This window comes from Saccopteryx leptura, chromosome 3, assembly GCF_036850995.1.
Source record: "Saccopteryx leptura isolate mSacLep1 chromosome 3, mSacLep1_pri_phased_curated, whole genome shotgun sequence".
Lineage (NCBI taxonomy): Eukaryota > Metazoa > Chordata > Mammalia > Chiroptera > Emballonuridae > Saccopteryx > Saccopteryx leptura.
The window spans coordinates 358,409,993-358,429,369 of record NC_089505.1 but is presented as its reverse complement, the minus strand read 5'-3'; the positions used below and the strand labels follow the sequence as shown (position 1 = coordinate 358,429,369).

General features: G+C 46.3%; 1 protein-coding gene across 1 annotated transcript in view; it reads left to right on the top strand.

Annotated features, from left to right (window-relative positions):
• Positions 1-8,006: 8,006 nt before the first annotated feature.
• The window catches only part of FBXO32 (F-box protein 32), a 34,877-nt gene continuing 23,506 nt past the window's right edge, over positions 8,007-19,377 (top strand). The window contains exons 1-4 of the mRNA XM_066379437.1: positions 8,007-8,583; positions 14,462-14,574; positions 15,440-15,489; positions 16,674-16,766. Coding sequence (XP_066235534.1) covers positions 8,468-8,583; positions 14,462-14,574; positions 15,440-15,489; positions 16,674-16,766 — 372 coding nt within the window. The 5' untranslated portion in view covers positions 8,007-8,467. The remainder of the gene's footprint in view (positions 8,584-14,461; positions 14,575-15,439; positions 15,490-16,673; positions 16,767-19,377) is intronic.

The window sequence follows — 19,377 nt, the reverse complement described above, 5'->3', positions numbered from 1 at the left end:
TGTTGTGTGTTTCCTCCACCCAGCCCCCCACCGCCCACCCTCCACAAGGTACCTCCCGACTGCACACTGTGCCTGTGCCACTTTCCTGCTGACAGCTCTCCCGTGGCGCCCACCGCTCCAGAAGCAGCCCAGGCTGTGTACCAAGGCTCACAGAGCCCTCTGCCATCGGCCCCTCTCCATGCCCAGCTCCCCACACTTCCTGCCTCGCACTCTGTCTGTCACCACACACACCCCAGGGTGGTCCCCTCGTCTGCCACTGTTCTGCTGCCTCCTCTACCTGGATGCCCACCCCACACCCATCGTCATCTCCTTCGGTTTCATCAGTGCCTCCTCATCCATTAAGACCCAGGAAGCCTTGCCTGACTATTCCAGCCACATCCGGTCAGGCACCTTATCCTCGTGGCCATCCCAACAATTCCTGTGCAAGTCTCTATTTCTGTGCCTGCCACAGTTTCGGAAATCTGTATTTCTGTCCTTCTCTCTCCCTATGGACTATCCACTCCCAGAGTAAATGTTCGTACTGTTCCCTGAGAAGCATTAGAAGAGTCTCAGAAACACAGCAAAAGGTGTGACGTGTCCCTGCTGAGACAATGAATAAATGATCATCTATGATAAATCTTACAGCCTGTACACTGGTTAAAAACACAAAACTAAAGATAACCACTCCTTTTGTTTAGCTGACGGAGGAGGAGAAAATCTACTGTATGTGCCATACATACATATTCCCGATTTGAAGACCTTTAGCGAAAGCTTTTGTGGAATACTATCTTTAGCAAAGCAGATGTTTGAAAGACTAAATTAATTCTTAAGTGACCATCAACAGTGAACCCCAGTGGAAAATGTGATGTCCCTGAAGGGACTGAACTCCTCAGGCAGTAGTCACAATGGAAAAGGCAACGAACATTCTGTACTTCTTTTTAAATTACTTTCTTCTTCCTGAAATGAATGTACTGTTGTTTAAAAGAAACCATGGGTTCTTTCTCTAATTTTTATTGTGAATCAGCCCAAACAGGAAAATGGTTTTTAGTTCATGGTCCACAATTTCCAGGCTACAACTTAGAAATTCAGTTCCACATACACTGACCACTCTTATGGGGCAGGCACCAGACATACAGCAGTAAGCAGAATACATGTATAGACTTTTGCTTTCTGCAGGAAAATGGTGTGTTTAAGATAGGCAGAGGTACGCAAACCACCAAGGGAAAGGGCGGGAGAGAGTTGTATTTTTCTATTTCCCAGTGAAAATGTGTAATTACTGTTAATGATCACCCTTCAACCAATGAGGGCATAGAAGCATACAACCACCTCTACAACAAGTGTGTGTATAGCAGTGTAAAAACTGAACAGGTTACGTGACTTCTCCAGGATTTGACAAATCAGCAGCTGACACATATGAGGAAACACGTTTAACATGACTCACAGACCACTTCTCCAATCACTAGGGTGACAAGTTAGAACATGCAGTGATTACAATTTGTCAAAATATAACAAGTAGCAGATCTGCATTTGATCTGATGGTCAGGTAAGGACTTTCAAGGCCCCTGATTGTTCAATTCTGCCATTTTTCTGGGATCCTGGCTGACATTGAATAGTAGCCTCCTTAGGGGCTCAAATGCCTGTTTTTTTTCTTCTATTCTTTGCACCAAAATCATAGATGAGAAAACCTGATAAAACTGACCGCTGGAATGTGTAAGTCATAGGATTTAAATTTTACTTTGAAATGTACATTTCTCGGGGACATCAGTACAGCAAGATCCACAGAATATTCTGACCCTCTGGGTTTGATCTCAGGGTGCCCAATTCCCAGGACTGCTACTAACTAACTCTGTTTGAGTGAGTCTCTTCCTTAGCCTTTTCCTAGGCAAACGGAGGAAAGTGAAGTAGGTAACCTCTAAAACAGGGGTCCCCAAACTACGGCCCACAGGCCACATGCGGCCCCCTGAGGCCATCTATCCGGCCCCCGCTGCACTTCAGAAGGGACACCTCTTTCATTGGTGTCAGTGAGAGGAGCCTAGTTCCTATTGAAATACTGGTCAGTTTATTGATTTAAATTTACTTGGTCTTTATTTTAAATATTGTATTTGTTCCCGTTTTGTTTTGTTTTGTTTTACTTTAAAATAAGATATGTGCAGTGTGCATAGGGATTTATTCATAGTTGTTTTTTTTATAGTCTGGCCCTCCAACGGTCTGAGGGACAGTGAACTGGCCCCCTGTGTAAAAAGTTTGGGGACCCCTGCTCTAAAAGTTTCTTTCTTTTTTTTTTTTTTTTTTTTTGTACTTTTCTGAAGCTGGAAATGGAGAGAGACAGTCAGACAGACTCCCGCATGCGCCCGACCGGGATCCACCCGGCACGCCCACCAGGGAGGATGCTCTGCCCACCAGGGGGCATCGCTCTGCCGCGACCAGAGCCACTCTAGCGCCTGGGGCAGAGGCCAAGGAGCCATCCCCAGCGCCTGGGCCATCTTTGCTCCAATGGAGCCTTGGCTGCGGGAGGGGAAGAGAGAGACAGAGAGGAAGGAGGGGGAGGGTGGAGAAGCAAATGGGCGCTTCTCCTATGTGCCCTGGCCGGGAACCGAACCCAGGGCCCCGGCACGCCAGGCCGACGCTCTACCGCTTAGCCACCAGCCAGGGCCTAAAAGTTTCTTTTGATTTTTAAGCAGAACTTTAAGTAAATGGTCAAACATATTTCAGCCTCAGTCTCTTCATCAATAAAATGTAGATAAAAATACCTACTTTGCAAAGTTATGTATTAGTGATAAGTAAGTAAGTAAACCACCACAAACCATGTCTGGATGGATTTTAGTCTGAGCTATTTTTGCATATGAGAAATATCAGCACTAAAATTTGCTACTTAGACGTTCAAGATAACATTTGAAAGATTGTAGATAGGCTCATTTTAACCAATTTCAGGCACTAACACAGTATTTAAAGCTTTATATCCATAATAAATTTAACATACAAATTTGCCATGACAAATTTAACATCCTCATTTTAAAATTTGTTTTTTAAAAAAGACACTGGAAGTCTGGGTTACTGGTGTAAATATTATAGTTTCATTCATATCCCTATATTATACATAAGTTAGCAGTCCTGTCTCCAAATCATTTTTACTACTTATTAAAAGAAAAAGAAACTTTTATTAAAACTGAACAACTGTACTATGAAAGAAGGAAGATGACAGCAAACTATCCTTGACCCTCTCTCAAAACAGAACCAGGGCCGTGTTTGAAGAATACCAAATGATTCTCATTAAAGTAACGAGAATATTTTTGGTGACATGTGTCTGACCAACTCATGGCAGCCAGAGACCCAAAAATAACACGCAGCCAGCAGTTCCTGCTCAAACACACCTAACAGACGTATTTCACACTGTTGCAAGGATGCTCCACCCTAGACAGACTAGGTCATATGCAAATTGTTGTGGCATTAAACATGCATTCCTGGTGACAATGCTGACGGGTTGGATTTAATATGATGAGCTCCTCCAGTTCTGCCTTCATAAAAGTAGCTCTGACTAGGACAGGACGAGCCAACAAATTTGGTTGATTTCAACTCCTGCCCAACAGCTAAAGTTATTTTTAACCTACAACTACCGTTGATAAGTATTTTACACACACACACACACACACACACACACACACACACTATCCTTTTTAGAAAGAGAAATTCTGAAAAAACAAAAAACATCATTACATCTCAGTGAGAAATGGTCAGTCCCTCGGCTAAAGCTATAAACAAATGCCATTTTGGTTTAGAAGCAACAAACTACTTCATATTTATCAAGTTTTTCAGTCCTTTCTACAATGTCTCCAAACAGCCATATGAGGCAGTGGGTGTGCTAAAATTGTACCAGGCCTACCTTTGAGAAATCTAGTCTTCTGAACCAAAAAAGACACAGTTCCCTACTTCAAGTGCAATAAATAGTAACTGATAATAGAAAAATTATCATTTCATTGTATAATTTGCTTCAATCAACACATTTTCTCACATCTGGATATTAGCTGAATGAGCTGGGCTCCATGACCTCAAAAGGTAAAATTTGGTGGGGAAGATGGACAAGGCCTTAAAGGTCAAAGGTAGAGATGCAAAGTTGGCATAAAAATAATAATAATGACTACCATTGCTGTCAGCACCATTAAACATATTATCTCAATACATCTTCACAATACCCTTTAAGGTAGGTACTATCACTATTCCCATTTGTCAGATGAGGGAAATGTGGCACAGAGAGGTTAAGTAACTTGCCCAAGGTCACACAGCTATTTAAGTGGGGAACTATGATTTGAACCCAGTCATCTAGCTCCAGCTGGAATTGGCAATAGGCCTGGGTACCAGCTTGGGTTCTACCACATGTTAGTTAGCTAGGGGGTTCTTAAACAGGTTAACTTTTCTGAGCCTCAGTTTTCTCATCTGTAAAATGGGATGACAATACCCAGCCCACAGGTTTTTGTGAGGAGTATTAAACAAAATTATCTTTGCAAAGTGCTTGGTACAGTTTCTTCAGCATGGCTAACATCTGTGATCAAGGGGAACAAACACATTAACACATTACTTTCTAAGATGCTGCCTTTTGACCACCTTCCTCATTTGCCTCATCAACTGGTAAGGCACCATTAGAGAATTTAGCCATGTAGAGTAGAATTGGGGGCTGCCAACCCTCTCTTCCCTTCACCTTGCTATATACTTAGAAGTAATAAGATATCAATAGGTGAAGACATGGGAATAACAGCATCAACAACATTTACTGAGTTATTTACTGATTGTCGTGTACCAACCACCATGCTAGGCCCTTAGCAGTGACCAAACCACTAAGACACTGCCCTACCAACAAGGAGCTCACAGACCCATAGAGGAGAAGCACTTGTCAAAAATCCAAAAAAGCAAATACCCAGCATGCAGTCTGGGCAACCTGTTACATGAAGCTGTTCAGGAGAGGTGGCAGCTCAGTATCCATGTTATGGAACTCACGGCCACATTGTGGGCACTGCTCAAACCATCAGAACAGGCTGGCTCCCTACTCTGTGCCTTGTGAAACTCTCAGCTTCTCCTCCTGCCTCTGTGTCTTCCGTCCAAAGCTATGACATGGGCACTTCGCCTCTGTGATTGTCAGATGCTCAGCCATGATGGGCTTTCAATCACAGAGCCTTTGCAAAGGGGACTGCTCTAGATGTGGCCCAGCACAGTCTTTATCTTGAAGGGCTCGGCATTACGAAGATTCCTAGTAGAAACCATGTCTTTGAAGAAGTGTCAGGTTAGATTTTTGATGGTGTGATAAATCCAAAGCTGTTGCTCATACTTCAGAAGCCTGAGTTAAGATATGATAGCCCCAACTTTTTTCTTTGAGAAGGAAGCTAGAGCTGAAAGACTACAGACAAATACTGAGGCTTCCTGAGATTAATTCTTAGCCAGAAAGGAAAAAAAGAGAGAGAGAGAAAGAGAGAGAATTTCCTATTTGTGCTTGAATTTTAGAAGTTAAAAAAAAAAGAACTTTCACAAACTTTCAGCCACTCAACCCTTATAGTAGCTAGTCACACAATAATGCTGTACAATGGACAACAATAATCTCAGTGGCAATCAAGGATAAACATCTATTTCTTGCTAGCGCATTTTGGGGCAGCTGGGTATCTGCTCCATGTGCCCTATGCTGGGACCAAGGCTCAAGGAGCAGTAGCCACCCAGGCTATTCTCTTGACATGGCATTAGTAAAAACACAGGAGGACAAGCCAAACCACATAAGCACACAATCATCTCCTCTGCTCCTAGCACACCTAGGAGCATCCCATTGGCCAAAGCAAGTCACATGGCCAAGTCCAACGTCAATAATCAGAGAAGTACACATTAACAGCTATTTTAACAAATGGTCACATTGTGGGTTTGTTAAACTTTACTTGGGCTATGTTTGAACTTAGTATTAATTTTATTAATAAAGCTGAATAAGTTCTTTTTTAAAAAAAATAAGAAAAAAGAGGCTATGGACCATGTGGATGCATAACACTACCAACAGGAAGAAAGAACTGGTACCAACAATCCCATTACCACACTTTCTTTTCATTTTAGAATGCAGAGAGAGAGTGAAGGGGGGGAGGAGCAGGAAGCACCAACTCTCATATGTGCCATGACCAGGCAAGCCCAGAGTTCAGAACCAGGGACCTCAGCATTCCAGGCCGATGCTTTATCCACTGTGCCACCACAGGTCAGGCAATTACCACACTTTCTAAACAATCTTGAAAGGTAGGCATTAAAGGCTCTATTCTTTCCTGACAGCAGAGAAGATTTAAGTCATTTATCTGGGTTGGACAGGCAGTATGTCTCTATAGCCAAATTAAAATCCAAATTGTCTGCCGTCTTTGGTTTCCACAGAGACATAGCTAACTGCTATGTAACTAGCATGCATCTTTGATAATTACATCCCTTAATTATGCTCCCTTGCAGGTATCAATTCTCTCTAACAAAGGCTAGACTGACCCAACCTTGTCTCCTCTGTTAGCGTGAACATTTGCTAAGGACCTTCTTGCAAAGTTTTCACAAGCGATTTTTACTATTACTACACTAAGAAGTTATTTATGGTGGGAAACCTGAACCAGAAATCTCTGGCAACTTGAAAACAGACTTTATTTAAAAAATTTCCTTCCCCTTCCAACATGTCCCTCCCAAGGCACCCTGAGCCTTACAGGCTGCACAGAGCTGGACTAGAAGGTATGGACGGCTGCAGAGGAAAGGATCTGGACAAATCAAGTTGGAAGCTAATTCCCGAGCTCGGAATTTTCACTCCGCAGTGACAGCTCCATGCAATCTAACTGCCAAATGGCTCAGCCTAGGAAGCATCATAACTAGAAGTCAGGAAGGGCAAGAAGCCACCCCGATGCCAGCAGCCTCTCACATCCATTCACCTGTTCATGCAACAAATAGTTTTCTAAGGTCTGTCTACTCTGGGCCTGGCAACCTTCTGGGATGCATCTTGAACAAGACAGACTAGCTCTCCCGGAGTTTACATTTTGCAGAGAGGGATAGATTGTTACAAAAGAAAACAAACAAACAAGAAAAAAACGTAAAAGCAAACCAGGTAATTTCAGATCCTACTAAGGGTGGTAAAGAAACTAGTCTTGTGACCTGGGTAAGTCACTGGCTTTACCTTTCTTTCTCTGGGCTCTCGGTGCCCTCATCTGACATTCACAGTGCAGCTCTTTTAGTCCAGATCAGTCCGGAGGAGGGCCATTCTGGGCCCCTCTCCCTCAACCCTCACCAAAATTAAAACTCTTGTCCTATTATTTCCCAGAGAGGACTTACTATCCCAAAGGATGCCGAACAGTAGAAAGGGGAAAGGATATATATATAGCAGGTTCTTCGAAACAAAAGCCCAGCCCCCAGCGCCCAGAAGGAGATTCAGACAGAGAGAGGGGACGCTAGGACATCCCTAACCTGCTCCGTGGTGGCGCTGTGCGGAGCCTGGCGCCGCAGACACCGGCGCTGCTCGCTTAGGGTGCTCAGGGTGGGCTGGGTGACTGTCCCTGCTACCCACGTCCACCCGGCGGCGGGGACCAGATGCCTCTGTCCCCCATCTTCTTGTTTCTTTGCCGCCCAGGGAAACAGGCCTGATAGCTGACCCAGGACCTGTTAAGGACAGTTCAGGGTCAGGATGGGTTGTGGGACTGTCCCCGTTACATCCAACAGTGGGGTCTAGGCAGTGAGAGGAGTCAAGAGGCTGCACCCCCGCCCACACTGCTCCTGGCGGCGCTGTGCCCGGGCCCCTCTCCCAGAGGGCGGCTCTGGCTGCGGGGCTCGATTATGACAGCTCCGGGGTGGAAGGGAAGATGTCCCTCCTCTCCATCCCCGCCCTAGAGTGGCCCAGACGTCTATCTGGCCCCCTTCTAGCTGCATGTCGCCAGCCCAGGAGCTGTGGGAGGATGAGACGCGGCTTTCGCGCGCAGGGCCTTGCTCTCCGGGTGGCGGCAGCTGCGCCCTGGGGGCGGGGAGGGAACGCAGAGGGGACAGAAGCGGAGGGACAGCAGGAGCTCCGGACTTGCAGCGTGGCTTCAAGTTTCCACCCGCGCGTGGTTGTGCAACAGTCAGAGGAGCAGGAGCCGCGGGAGCCTCGGAAAACAAGCCGAGCCCATAAACAAAGCCACGTGGCCTCCCGGCCGGGGGGCCGGGCTAAGAGCAGGCGGCTCTTCCGGCAACAAAGAGCGGCGGCCCGAGGCAGGGGATAAATACTGCGGCCGCGACACCCGGCCAGCACTCCGCGAGTCCCGCGCGCCGGCGACCCTCCCCGGCGCAGCGCCCTCTGCCAGCGCAGGCACTCCGACCCGCACCCCGAAACCCGCGGCCCTCCACGCCGATCCCTGCAGCCGGCGCCTTCGCCCGCCCCAGCACCCCGAGAGTCCGCCCAGGGCGGCGCGTCCCCTTGGCCGCCGGGCCGGTCCCGTCCACCAGTCTGCCTTGTACGTCGGTGGCGTCGGCTCGCGGTGCCATGCCTTTCCTCGGGCAGGACTGGAGGTCCCCTGGGCAGAGCTGGGTGAAGACGGCCGACGGCTGGAAGCGCTTCTTGGATGAGAAGAGCGGCAGCTTCGTGAGCGACCTCAGCAGGTGAGCCGATCCGCCACCAACTTCTAACCCGGCGAAACAGACTCGGGCTGGTTTCCGGGGCGCAGGCAGGTGAATGGGGGTCAGGCGAGGCTGGAATAGGGTGAGGAGGGAGACCCTGACCTGGGGTGGTGGGGGAGTGAGTTATCTGGTTTCTGCAGAAGTCATCAGAGCACGGGATTCCGGGAAATGGATTTCTCTTGTTCTTCAAGGTCAGCGTCCCCAAGTGGGCACAACTCTTTACAGAACCCCGGGGCCCTCTGAGAATCCGACAACAAACGCGGATATTGCCCACAAACACGCAAACTTAAGTTCACAACTTGAGGCGTCCCTTGCCTTAAGGACGCCGGAGTCACGCAGTTTGCAAGTGTAGGGGCGCAGGCGAGTGGGCCCTGCGTCTTTCACCGCAGGGGTGGCGGGGCTCCAAGCGCTGTGGGCACCATCGGGTGATGGCATTGGATGAGGGTTCCGCTCGGAGCTCTGCCAGACTCTTCCCACGCACAGGCGACCACAGAGTGGGCAGGGAGGATGAGTAACCAGGAAGGGGCGGCCAGATGGCCGTAGGGCACCCGCAATTTGCAAGGCAGACTTTCGAAGCTGTGCAGAGCTGAGGGAGGAGGAGGATGAAACCCACAAATCTACTTTTGGGAGAACCAAACAATTGCACCTGTTTCCTCGGTGATGCTTTGGGATGATTTTGTTTGTATAGTGAGCGCATCCCTAGTTCAATTGGTGCTTATCAAATGCAGAAAGCCTACCCGGCTGGCTGAGCCGCTGGACCCCAAGGTCCCACCTGAGCCCTGCCTGGTGGAAATCCGAGGTCCGCTGAGCCAGCCGGAGCGCTGCTTGGTTAATAACACGGAAGCACTGACTAAGTTAGGTGGTCTGGAATCTGTCAGTCCTGGTTCTTGTTCAACGGTAGACTTCCAGACCTCTGGCATTTGGCCCAGATGAGGGGAGCAATGAAAGTAAATCCAGAGGGGTCTGTGTAGCCTGGTCACCCTTGGGTGCCTTTTCCTACCCACTTTGGTTAAAACCCTTGCCCCCACCACCACCTTAAATTAAGTGGAGAGTTTTGTAAGGGCCAGTTCCCACTTACAGAGACCTAACTGTGATTGTTTGGCTGACCTCTTGACACTTCATTTTAAGAAAACTATTAAGAAAATACAGTTATTTTGACAGCTTGACCTCCAGAACCCCCATCTGTTTGTGATTTGTAAAGCATCAAACTCTTTGTCTCCCAATTGGAAAACAAAAACAAAAACCTGGTATATAATCTTGAAGGCCTGTTCAGAAGAGACAAGAGCATATTGACCCCTATGCTAAAGAGGTCAATACTTTTAGGCAGATCCTGGGCAGTTTCAGCAGAACTGCGAAGAAATTTTATTTATGGAAAATCAGATAATTTACTTACAGAAAAATAAAAAGGTCACTGTCTGTCACTAGACTATGTCTTTTGGGAACTCAAGTGACCAATTATGCCTAAATGGTTCTGTCCTAGTACAGTAGAGCTTTCTTCCTTCTTCCTCATTCCTAAGGAACGATGATCTAATATTTTGGTGCTTAATTTCTATCTAACAGTTCAGATCCTCTCTAGAGAGGCACAGCACTGATCTGCTGAGCTGAGCAGCAGTGACTCACCCACAGATAATTGTACGATGCCCCTCAGTGGGAAGCAGACTGTGGGGTTCAGCAGAAGCGGAGTCAAAATACAGAGCCTCTGGTTTGTAGAAATATTCCCACTGTACCTGCTCTGGTAAATAAGATGGCATCACTCTCCTTTCAGAGTTAGAAGTGGTGCCTCTCTCTCCACTGTATGACAGTCCTAAAGACGGTTTTAACTTAGCACAGAAGTTTAGCCTAGACTGAGATCCACAGCGCCTCACCTCCCTGTCCCCTTCACAAGTCTCCTTTCCTTCCTCCCATTTCCTGCCTTCTGAGGTTGAGCCGTCCCACTCACCATCATTATCACACATGGTGATCAATGTAGCGACCAACCGACAGCCTGTGGTTCTTTGATGAGTCATAGTTTAGGAATCATTTGGTAGCTCCTAGCAAAGCAGCTGGCTGTTTGTTTGTGGAGTCCTGTGTTTTTTTTCCCCCAGCAATTGTAAACAATCCCTTCCTTACTTAGCATGAGAAGTCTGCCAATTCTTCAAAGCAGTTGGCCTTTTGAGACCTGGGTTTGTAGTCTCAAATATCCTCACTGTTTTCAGTCTTGGTGATGTTTCACTGTGATGTCAGGTTTGGGCTGAGTGCCTGCCTACACAGGTGAAGTTGAATGCCTCTCCTGTTAGGAGAAAACAAAAGGCAGGCCCTTTCAAAAAAGGAGAGGGAGGGGATGTGAAACAGAGGACTACAGAGACATGGCACCGGTCTCTAATTCCACGTACCATTCTGTGAGCTGCCCCAGCTCGAGTCAGGGATGAAGGGTGCAGCTGGAGTGTTTCAGCCAGGGGGCTAGTGTGGAGGGTGACCACAGCTTATCTGTCCAGCACACCTTCTCTGGACTCTGCTGGCCACTCCCTCTGTGACCCTGGGCCCTGTCCTCCTCCAGTGGTTAATGTGACAAAGCCCATTGCAGCTCATTGCCCCAAAATGGAGGATTTCCGATAAACTTAGAGCAGGTCCTCTTCTCAAAAAGTTGAAACTACAGGAGTCAGAGAAGGAATGACAAGTGTTAAATTTGGTGGGACAGATTTAAAATTCAAGGAAAGAGCTCAGAATGAGTTGGGGTGATCCAGGAATGCTTCAAGGAAGTGGTGTTTGAGGCACCTGAGACAGCCTTTCTCACCAACAACCCCCCCTCCCTGCACCCACCCCACCCCAAGGTGAGTAATCTCAGCTACCTGAGCCTCAGCCACCCTCCTGCAAGCCTCCAGTCCAGCGGCTGAGAAGTTTAATGTTGCTTTCCAACATAGCTGAGGCCAAACCAGGAAGCAGGAAACTCACCTCGGTGCCCTGGATGAGTAAGGCATCAGAAAATAAAAATAATAGTTCACGTTTTTATTAGTGTTTACTGTGAGCAAGGAAGGCACTGTTCTAAGTAAGAGCTTTATACACTAAGCAGTTGTTCTACCAAGCAATCCAGGTATTAGCCATACCCGTTTGAAAATTTGGGTATGTAATGGGGAAAATTAGCATAGAAATCTCACTGCCCTTAAAATACAACTGAGCCCTTGGGACAGTCACTGCTTTCTTCAATGCCCTGTTACTGCAAGTGAAATGAAAAATGGGACTTTATTCATTTATTTGTCCCTCCCTCCCTTTATCTCTGCTGTCAATATGGTCTTTCTTTGAAATCTTTCCATCTTTTCTAAAGTTGTCTTCAAGTATCTTAGAATGGGTGTCTTATAGGGCTGAGAGGGGCCTTTTTCCTTAGTCTAGGCCTGTGCCCATAACAATCAACATTAGTAAGAAGTGACTACAAAACAGCAGCTGGCTCTCTGTGATTGGATTTCATGAAGAAAGCAACCTCTTTAAATGGTTTTGCTTTTTATAAATAAGTAAATAAATGTATGTAGCGGGTTCCCAAATAGTGGTGGCTTTTGTTCTTAAAATAAAAAAAAATAATTTCTGTTGTCATTTTCCATTGGATTCGCATTTCCTTGGAAATGGACATAATTGAACTCTCAAAATAGCCTCTAACTGAATAGATTATTGCTTAAAAGAAAACATATAAGCCGGCTACATAAATAAACTCCATAACCCTCTGTTCCAGGCCCTACCCCTGGGGTCCAAAACCTGATAACCCAGCGAAGAGCGCCAGGTTTCCCTTTGGGGAAAGCTTTCCTACACTCTGCAGCGCGAGAGTGTCATCAGTAATGTCACATTCTTCTGCAACCAGCTTCGGATGACTCGGTCAGGCTTAGAGCAGGTTCTCGTTTCTGTGAGGAAAGCAAGGACTCAGTTGTGCGTTTTTTTGTTTTTTGAGGAGTGTTTTCAATAAGAAAAGAATAAGGTGAAATATAAATATTTAAAATCTCTAAGGAAGGGTCACAATCTATGGCCCAGGCTCTGAAGTTTTCTGCTGCACCTTACATGTTTGATTGAGAACAAGACAGCTTTATATGAGGAATTTAGGCTATAGATTTTTGTTCTTCGTGTGTGTGTGTGTGTGTGTGTGTGTGTGTGTCTGTGTTTTCTTTAAACATCAGCCGCTGTGTGGTATTTTTGCACACAAAATGTCCTAATAGCTTTCTAAAGTTGTTCTCAGCCATAGTACACCATAGATCAGTCAAGTGACTTCCATTTTTTTACCCTTCTCCTCAACTTTGATTGAAATCTCTTTCGTTAGCTTTAAGGACTTAGGGTCCTGCCCTCCCTTTGTTCTCCCCTCTTCTGCTGCTGGCCTTGGAGCCCACAACTGCCTGGTTGGTGCTTTTGGACCCCTATCGTTGTGCAAGTGGACAGACACACACTCCTGGATGACACAAAGCCTGCCCCCAAAACACCCCCGCTTGGCTGGCTGAAGAAGTACCTCTATGGGAAGACATGTCTGCAGTAATCTTTCTGAAACCTAAAAATATGCTGCCTCCCTGAATGAAAAGGAGAAGGCTAAAGATGTTAGGGAGCTCAGGAAATGGTATTAAGCAGGGCCGTACAAGGGAAGATTAACAAATGACTGGTTATCTGTCAAGTTTATTCCCATGGGACTAGAAACACTGAGTATATTCTTGGTGATGTCACGTGCGAGCATCTTAGCAAGTTGCTTATTACACTTATTGAAGTGCTCACTTGAGAGACTATTGTAGCAACAGGGCACTGGAACTTGCTTCAAACCCTCCTTTTTACTACCATTTATTTATACAACGTCCACGGATTGGGGAAATACGGGTGTATCTGATTTTACCCAATAGGTATATGTCCAAAAAAGATATATATCAAATCACATTTTAAATTCAGCAGGAAACTCAGAAAATTAAAGGATTCCAATACATGGGTGATATCATTTTTTTAAAGTCTAGTTTATGTTTTACCAGCTGGCATTCTAAAACCTACCTTACCTATACACAAATACCCCGTGGAAGCTGGGAGAGTGAGGAACCTGCGTTCTCCTCCTACCTCAGTACTTCTCCCGCATTCCTGCCATGGACACTCCGCAGAGACTGACTTTGAAATGACATTGTATAGTAGGCTAGACCTCATTCCGTCCCCCCGTGATAGCTCAGCTGCAAGGGAAAAATCCACCCAGGGCAGTGCTGTCTTTTCAACCCTCGTAAACTTAGGAATTGTGAACTCAACTTGTTTCCTTCAGGACCCAAGATCTTCACTTGGTGACGCGATGCCTCGTGTTAGTCCATTACCTGAAAACCAAACATTACATGAAAACTAACTCAGTTCACAAGACATCTCCCAGAAATGGAGTTTGCGAGTCCGAGTTTTGTTAATGTGTTAATCACGTTTTAAAGGCCTGATAGGGGCCTGCTAGTTCACAGCAGCTTGGGTACACTTTAAATAGGAGAATTGTATGGTAGGTGAATTATATCTTTTTTTAAAAGCAGCTTGGGGCGGGTGCTTTTGCAAAATGAGGGCATTGTGTGTTACAGGGATACCAGTAATGGCCCCTCTCTCACTCCCTCCATTCATCCCTTTTGCTTAAAGTAATATTGTAAACTGTGTGTCAGATACAATGGCAGGCACTGTTGGGAATTCAAAAGAAGCAGAAGCCCCCATCCCCGCCTTCCACAGAGATGCGACAGTATCTGATCCTAAGAGGTGGAAGTCTGTGCCTGGCTAGACTTCTTTTGAGAGATTTTTATTGTTGTGTTTGAGAAGCGTGTATGTTCCGTGTTTTATAACCCAGTAAGTTATTTAGAGAAACGGCTCATGTTCAAGTAGAGCGGTTCCAGTACGTCTCCTCTTGTCTCGTTTTTCCTAGTTATTGCAACAAGGAAGTATACAATAAGGAGAATCTTTTCAACAGCCTGAACTATGATGTTGCAGCCAAGAAGAGAAAGAAGGACATGCTGAACAGCAAAACCAAAACCCAGTGTAAGCCCTTTGTTTTGAACTTAAGAAGAAAGCTGTTCAAAGATCGTTATGATTGGTTATTTGGGGGGGGCGGGGGGGGGGCGCGAATTGGAAATAATAACACCTGGCATGTTGGACATCTGCTTGATGTTTACTGTGTCACTGACTGAGGACACTGGGATCCCTGCACACAGAAACCTGACAAAGTTAATGCATTCTTTATAGGCTTGTTTGTAAGACAGTCGCTAGTTGGGCTGTTTTTTTTTCCCTGCTTGTCACTTAGAGTTGACATAGTCAATTTAATTATTTATACAGCGATATGGTCAGCTGAATCAATTCCAGCATGTGCTTTTATTCTGAACTGTTTTGAGGCTTTGAAAATAGACTTGTTTCCCGTCTTTCCTTGTATAAATACTAGGAACATTTTAGATGCTGTATGTGTGCATTAACAGAGAGTATAAAGTTCTGTTAATAAGCAAGAATTACAGATCTGCAGTTTAATCCACCTGTACTGCAGGGTCGCTTCATGTTATCTGTTCATTTCTACTTTTTATGGCTTTGTGTAAGTTGTAGGCTTGCCATATAAAACAAGCTTGTACTTGGGTTGTGTTTTTGTTTTTTTTAATTTAGAGCTGTGAGATACTAAATCTGTGTATCAGAGATTTGGAGTGCCTTCAGACAAAGTAAATTGTACCTCCAGGATTTATATGCTGCAGAAATTAGACATTTGCATCCTCTTAGATTGTCAGTAGAATGTTTTATGGTTTTGGGTTTTTAGGGTGAGAGGTTGGTTGAAACTTTTTCCACTTTGGAGTAAATGAAAAAGAAACAAGTTTAAAATCTTGAGCATGTTAAAGCTGGGTATTCTTTCTTTCTGTCTCTGTAGATTTTCACCAAGAAAAATGGATCTATGTTCACAAAGGAAGTACTAAAGAGGTGAGCACCATCTGTTTATTACAGAGTATGCTTAGCTTTATGCCTTCACCTGACAGAGTGGAGGGGTTGTAACTGGCAACAATGTTATTTCAAATCATGACTGTCCTCTTGGGTGATGAGTAGCCCACTAACTGGCCAATCATCAGAGTTTGGGGCGAGAGAGAGAGAGAGAGAGAGAGAGAGAGAGGGAGAGAGAGAAAGAAGCAATCACTAGGTGGACCCCCAGTCACTCAGTAAAGATACTGTATGTAAAGATGCCCAGCTCAAATGTATTATTATGAAGCCCTGGCCTTTGCCTCACGACAGCAGCTCCTTTTTGTTCCAAGAACTCTTTAGACTTCAACTCAGTTAAGCTTCAGCCCTGGAGAAGCCAGTCACTAAATATAGCAGCAGTTTTGCCTGCCCCGTGTGAGGCGCTGAGCTGGATGGAGCAGGGGACAGGACATTGTAATAGCTACATTGGCGTGGCACTTTATAAAACCCTCCTGTGTGTATTTGCTCCCTGCACAGGCATTTGCTCAGACAACTAGGATACAAGGAAGCAGGAGAGAATGATAGAATTTCAGGCACTGTCAGGGACCTTGGAAACATCTAGTTCCCTCTGTGATTTGAGTCTGAAGGGGCCAGTGAGGCACCTGAGTCCACCAGACCCGGAACCGAGCTGGGACCATGCGTCACTGCCCTCTACTCCCAGTTCCTTGTGGGCTCATAGTTCAAAGATCAAAACTCCTTTGGCTTCTTCATGAAGCTTTAAAAACGCTCCTGATAACCATTCAAGGAAAGCATGAGGGAGGCGAGGTGGGGTAGCCAGAGGAGCAGGTGGGCAGGTTTGATGCTCCCTCCAGGAGTCCGTGACAATGACCTACCGCCCTCATCTCACACATCACACATCCAGCTCCCGACCTTCCCTTGGTGAGCAACTCCACATGAGCTTCCCCGGCTACTGCGTGCAGACAAGGGCCCAAATCGTGCAAGTCACGAAGAGGGTGTGCAGCATGTGAGTCACTGACTCACTGAGAGCAGCTGCCAGCTCCACTGCCCCCATATTTGTGGCTCTCATGGGGTTCCCAGACAAAGCATGTCAAGGCACAAGGAACGAGCATATGATCATGGTTCCCTAAGACAGGCACCTGGCTTGCTCAGGACAGTTCTGGAGTAACTGCTGCACCCTTTCTCACGTTCAGCGCCATGGTTACTGCACGTTGGGCGAAGCTTTCAACCGGCTGGACTTCTCAACTGCCATTCTGGATTCCAGGAGATTTAACTACGTCGTCCGGGTAAGTCTCAAGAACCCAAAGGCTTATCCAGCCTCTCTCTCCAGTTGAATTGTCTTTTGAGGTTGTCTAGATACTTCCCAAAAATACTCCCCAAAGGAGTAATTTTTTTAGGACTCTGGGAACTTTGAAGAAAGCAGGAAATGGACTCCTCAACTTCCCCTTCCCCCAACATACTTCAGGATCTTCTGTGGATGTTAGGATGCGCCTGAGATTGGCCCTGGGACACTTCAAGTGGGTCGCACCCAGCTTCCACGGATAGAGGGGAGCACATTGTAGCCAGCGTGGCTCTGGCTGCAACATTAGCGAGAGAGAATTCAGCAGCAAGCAAGCCATAAAAGCACCTTGGCTTGTTTTACAAACCTCTGATTGTTCTTGCTGTCCAATTTCTTGTTCTACCGCAGCTGCTAGGGAACCCCAAAGGCATTCTGGGTTCAGAGCACAGCGTTGGATGAGTTCAAAGCACCCCAGCGCTTCTTTCATGGCTCCCTTCCATCTCCACCCCCACGTAACACTGTTCAGTCCTGTGTTTACCTGAAGCTTGAAACTGCCTGTTTGGGTCAGTGGTTTTCCCTTTGTTTTTAATGAGCTTTAGCAAAACGTCAATGATGAGGATAGTAAAGCAAATAATTCTAAACATGGCCTTCAAGTCAGGAGTTCTTCTTCATTGGTTTATTCTTGTTTTTCCCCCTCAGAAACGTTGTGCATTTTTGTCAGTGGCTCAGTCTAGGTAGGGATAGCAGCTCTTCGGGTTTTAGGCTCAGAAGTAGGACAGAATTTTCCCCGAGTGGGTGTTGGTCGGTTTGGCTTTTATTTTCTTCTTCCCGGGTTGTTGTGCTTCTCCGTGCCTTGTCATTGAGTCAGATGATTGCAAAGGCTCGGCCAGAGCGATGACATTCAGGCCCCCTTGAGGCTCGGATCATTCACCTGTCATCTGGGCAGATGCAAGGCTGCCGTCCCAAGTGTCCTGAGGAGAACCCGGCCCTCCTTCTGGGTTAGAGGCTCTAAGCTGAGCCTCTGACCACATAAGCAGATCTGTCCACCCTTTATTCCAATCCAGAAGGGTTGAGAATACGAGACCGTCTTGATGAAATGTTCGTGTCACTCTGTGTGACTCTGCCACCTCAGGCAGGTCACTGCAGCCTGCAGCCCAGTCCAGGCTATTTGGAGACAGGCCCAGGAAGATCTGGAAACTGTTGCTAAGAATACGAATAGTTTCCATCCTCTAGGTGTGAGAGCCAGACACCCAGATCTGGCGTCTTGATTACAAAGTGGTCAGCGGCATGGACAGTTTTTAGATGGTTCTCCTTCCCACCTGTTACTCCTTTCACAAGAGATCAAGTGAAAGAAAGGAGCAAGGACGATACTAGTGACAATCTATTTCGTGCAATCCTGTGCGCTGCCCTCCGTCAGCCGTCAGGAACGCTGCGGAGTGCGGGTACTTCTGTGACGTCTGTGTAAACAAATGGAGAAGCACAGCAAGATGAAACGGCTTGGCTTGTCCGGGGTCGTGAAGCTACATCAGTACAAAATGAGCATCTGAAACCCGGGCAGTCGTAGAGCCCACACTCCTCACTGCTACAGTGAGTTCTGTGCAAGGGGAGGATTGCAAGTGAAATGGCCTGGGGTCAGGTCCCAGCTCCACCACCTTCACTGTCTCAGCCTCTCCGAGACTCAGTCTCCGCCTGTAAGAAGGACTTTGGCACCTCTGAAACTCAGTCATATTTTATATATGGAAATACTCTGCAGACCAGGCTATTATGCAGAGTCAGCTACTGATATATATTTAGTATCACCTGCTTACCAAAATGATCATTGATTTCCCCCCTAACGTACCGTTTTAATTTAGGTAATAATATAAATAATTAGCCGGGAAATCTCGCAGCTGGTTAAGACTCGGCGCGGAGACGGTGGGTCTGAGGGTGTCCGATGGCACGCTGCACCGTGAGCACGTTCTCTTAAATGGCCTTGAAGTTAGGCTGCTGCATGCTGTCAGAGCTGTTGGGTTCAGAAGTAGTGGAAAAAGATTTCTGTTTTGGAAAGAACAATCTTTTTTTCCCCTTCACTGTGAGAGCCCTCTGTAATTTGAGAAATCATATGTTATTTTTATGAAGAGCTTAAAACATTTTAATGACAGGCACCGCATTCTGAGGCTTTTCTTCCGAGGAACTCAATACACTTCTCATATAGCCTCCTTATCCTTAAACCAACTCTGCAGAGGCGCTTGCCAGGACGCGTAGCCCCTCGCACTGCTTTGACCTGCTGGTTTCTTCGTGTTACAGCGATTCCCTGGTTCCGTAAGAAGCTGAACCAACTTTGAAGGTCTTCTGATTTTTTTTTCTTTAATCTCTTTAAAGGCAAAGTTCATCTTTTAAAATACCTGTTGTGTTCGTGCTGGCTGTCATGTCCAGAAAAAGAGACAGCCAACACTCATTCTCATAATGTTAATCAGCTTTATCAGTAAGCACAAACATTTTGAATATAAATTGCCGAGGTTTGATACAGCATTGGCACCTGAATGGGCCCCAGGCTACTCTTGTTACCACTACCTCCTTCCCTACACACCCCCAATGGCTTACGTAGGGTTTTAACTGTGGCTTTTAAAGATTATTTG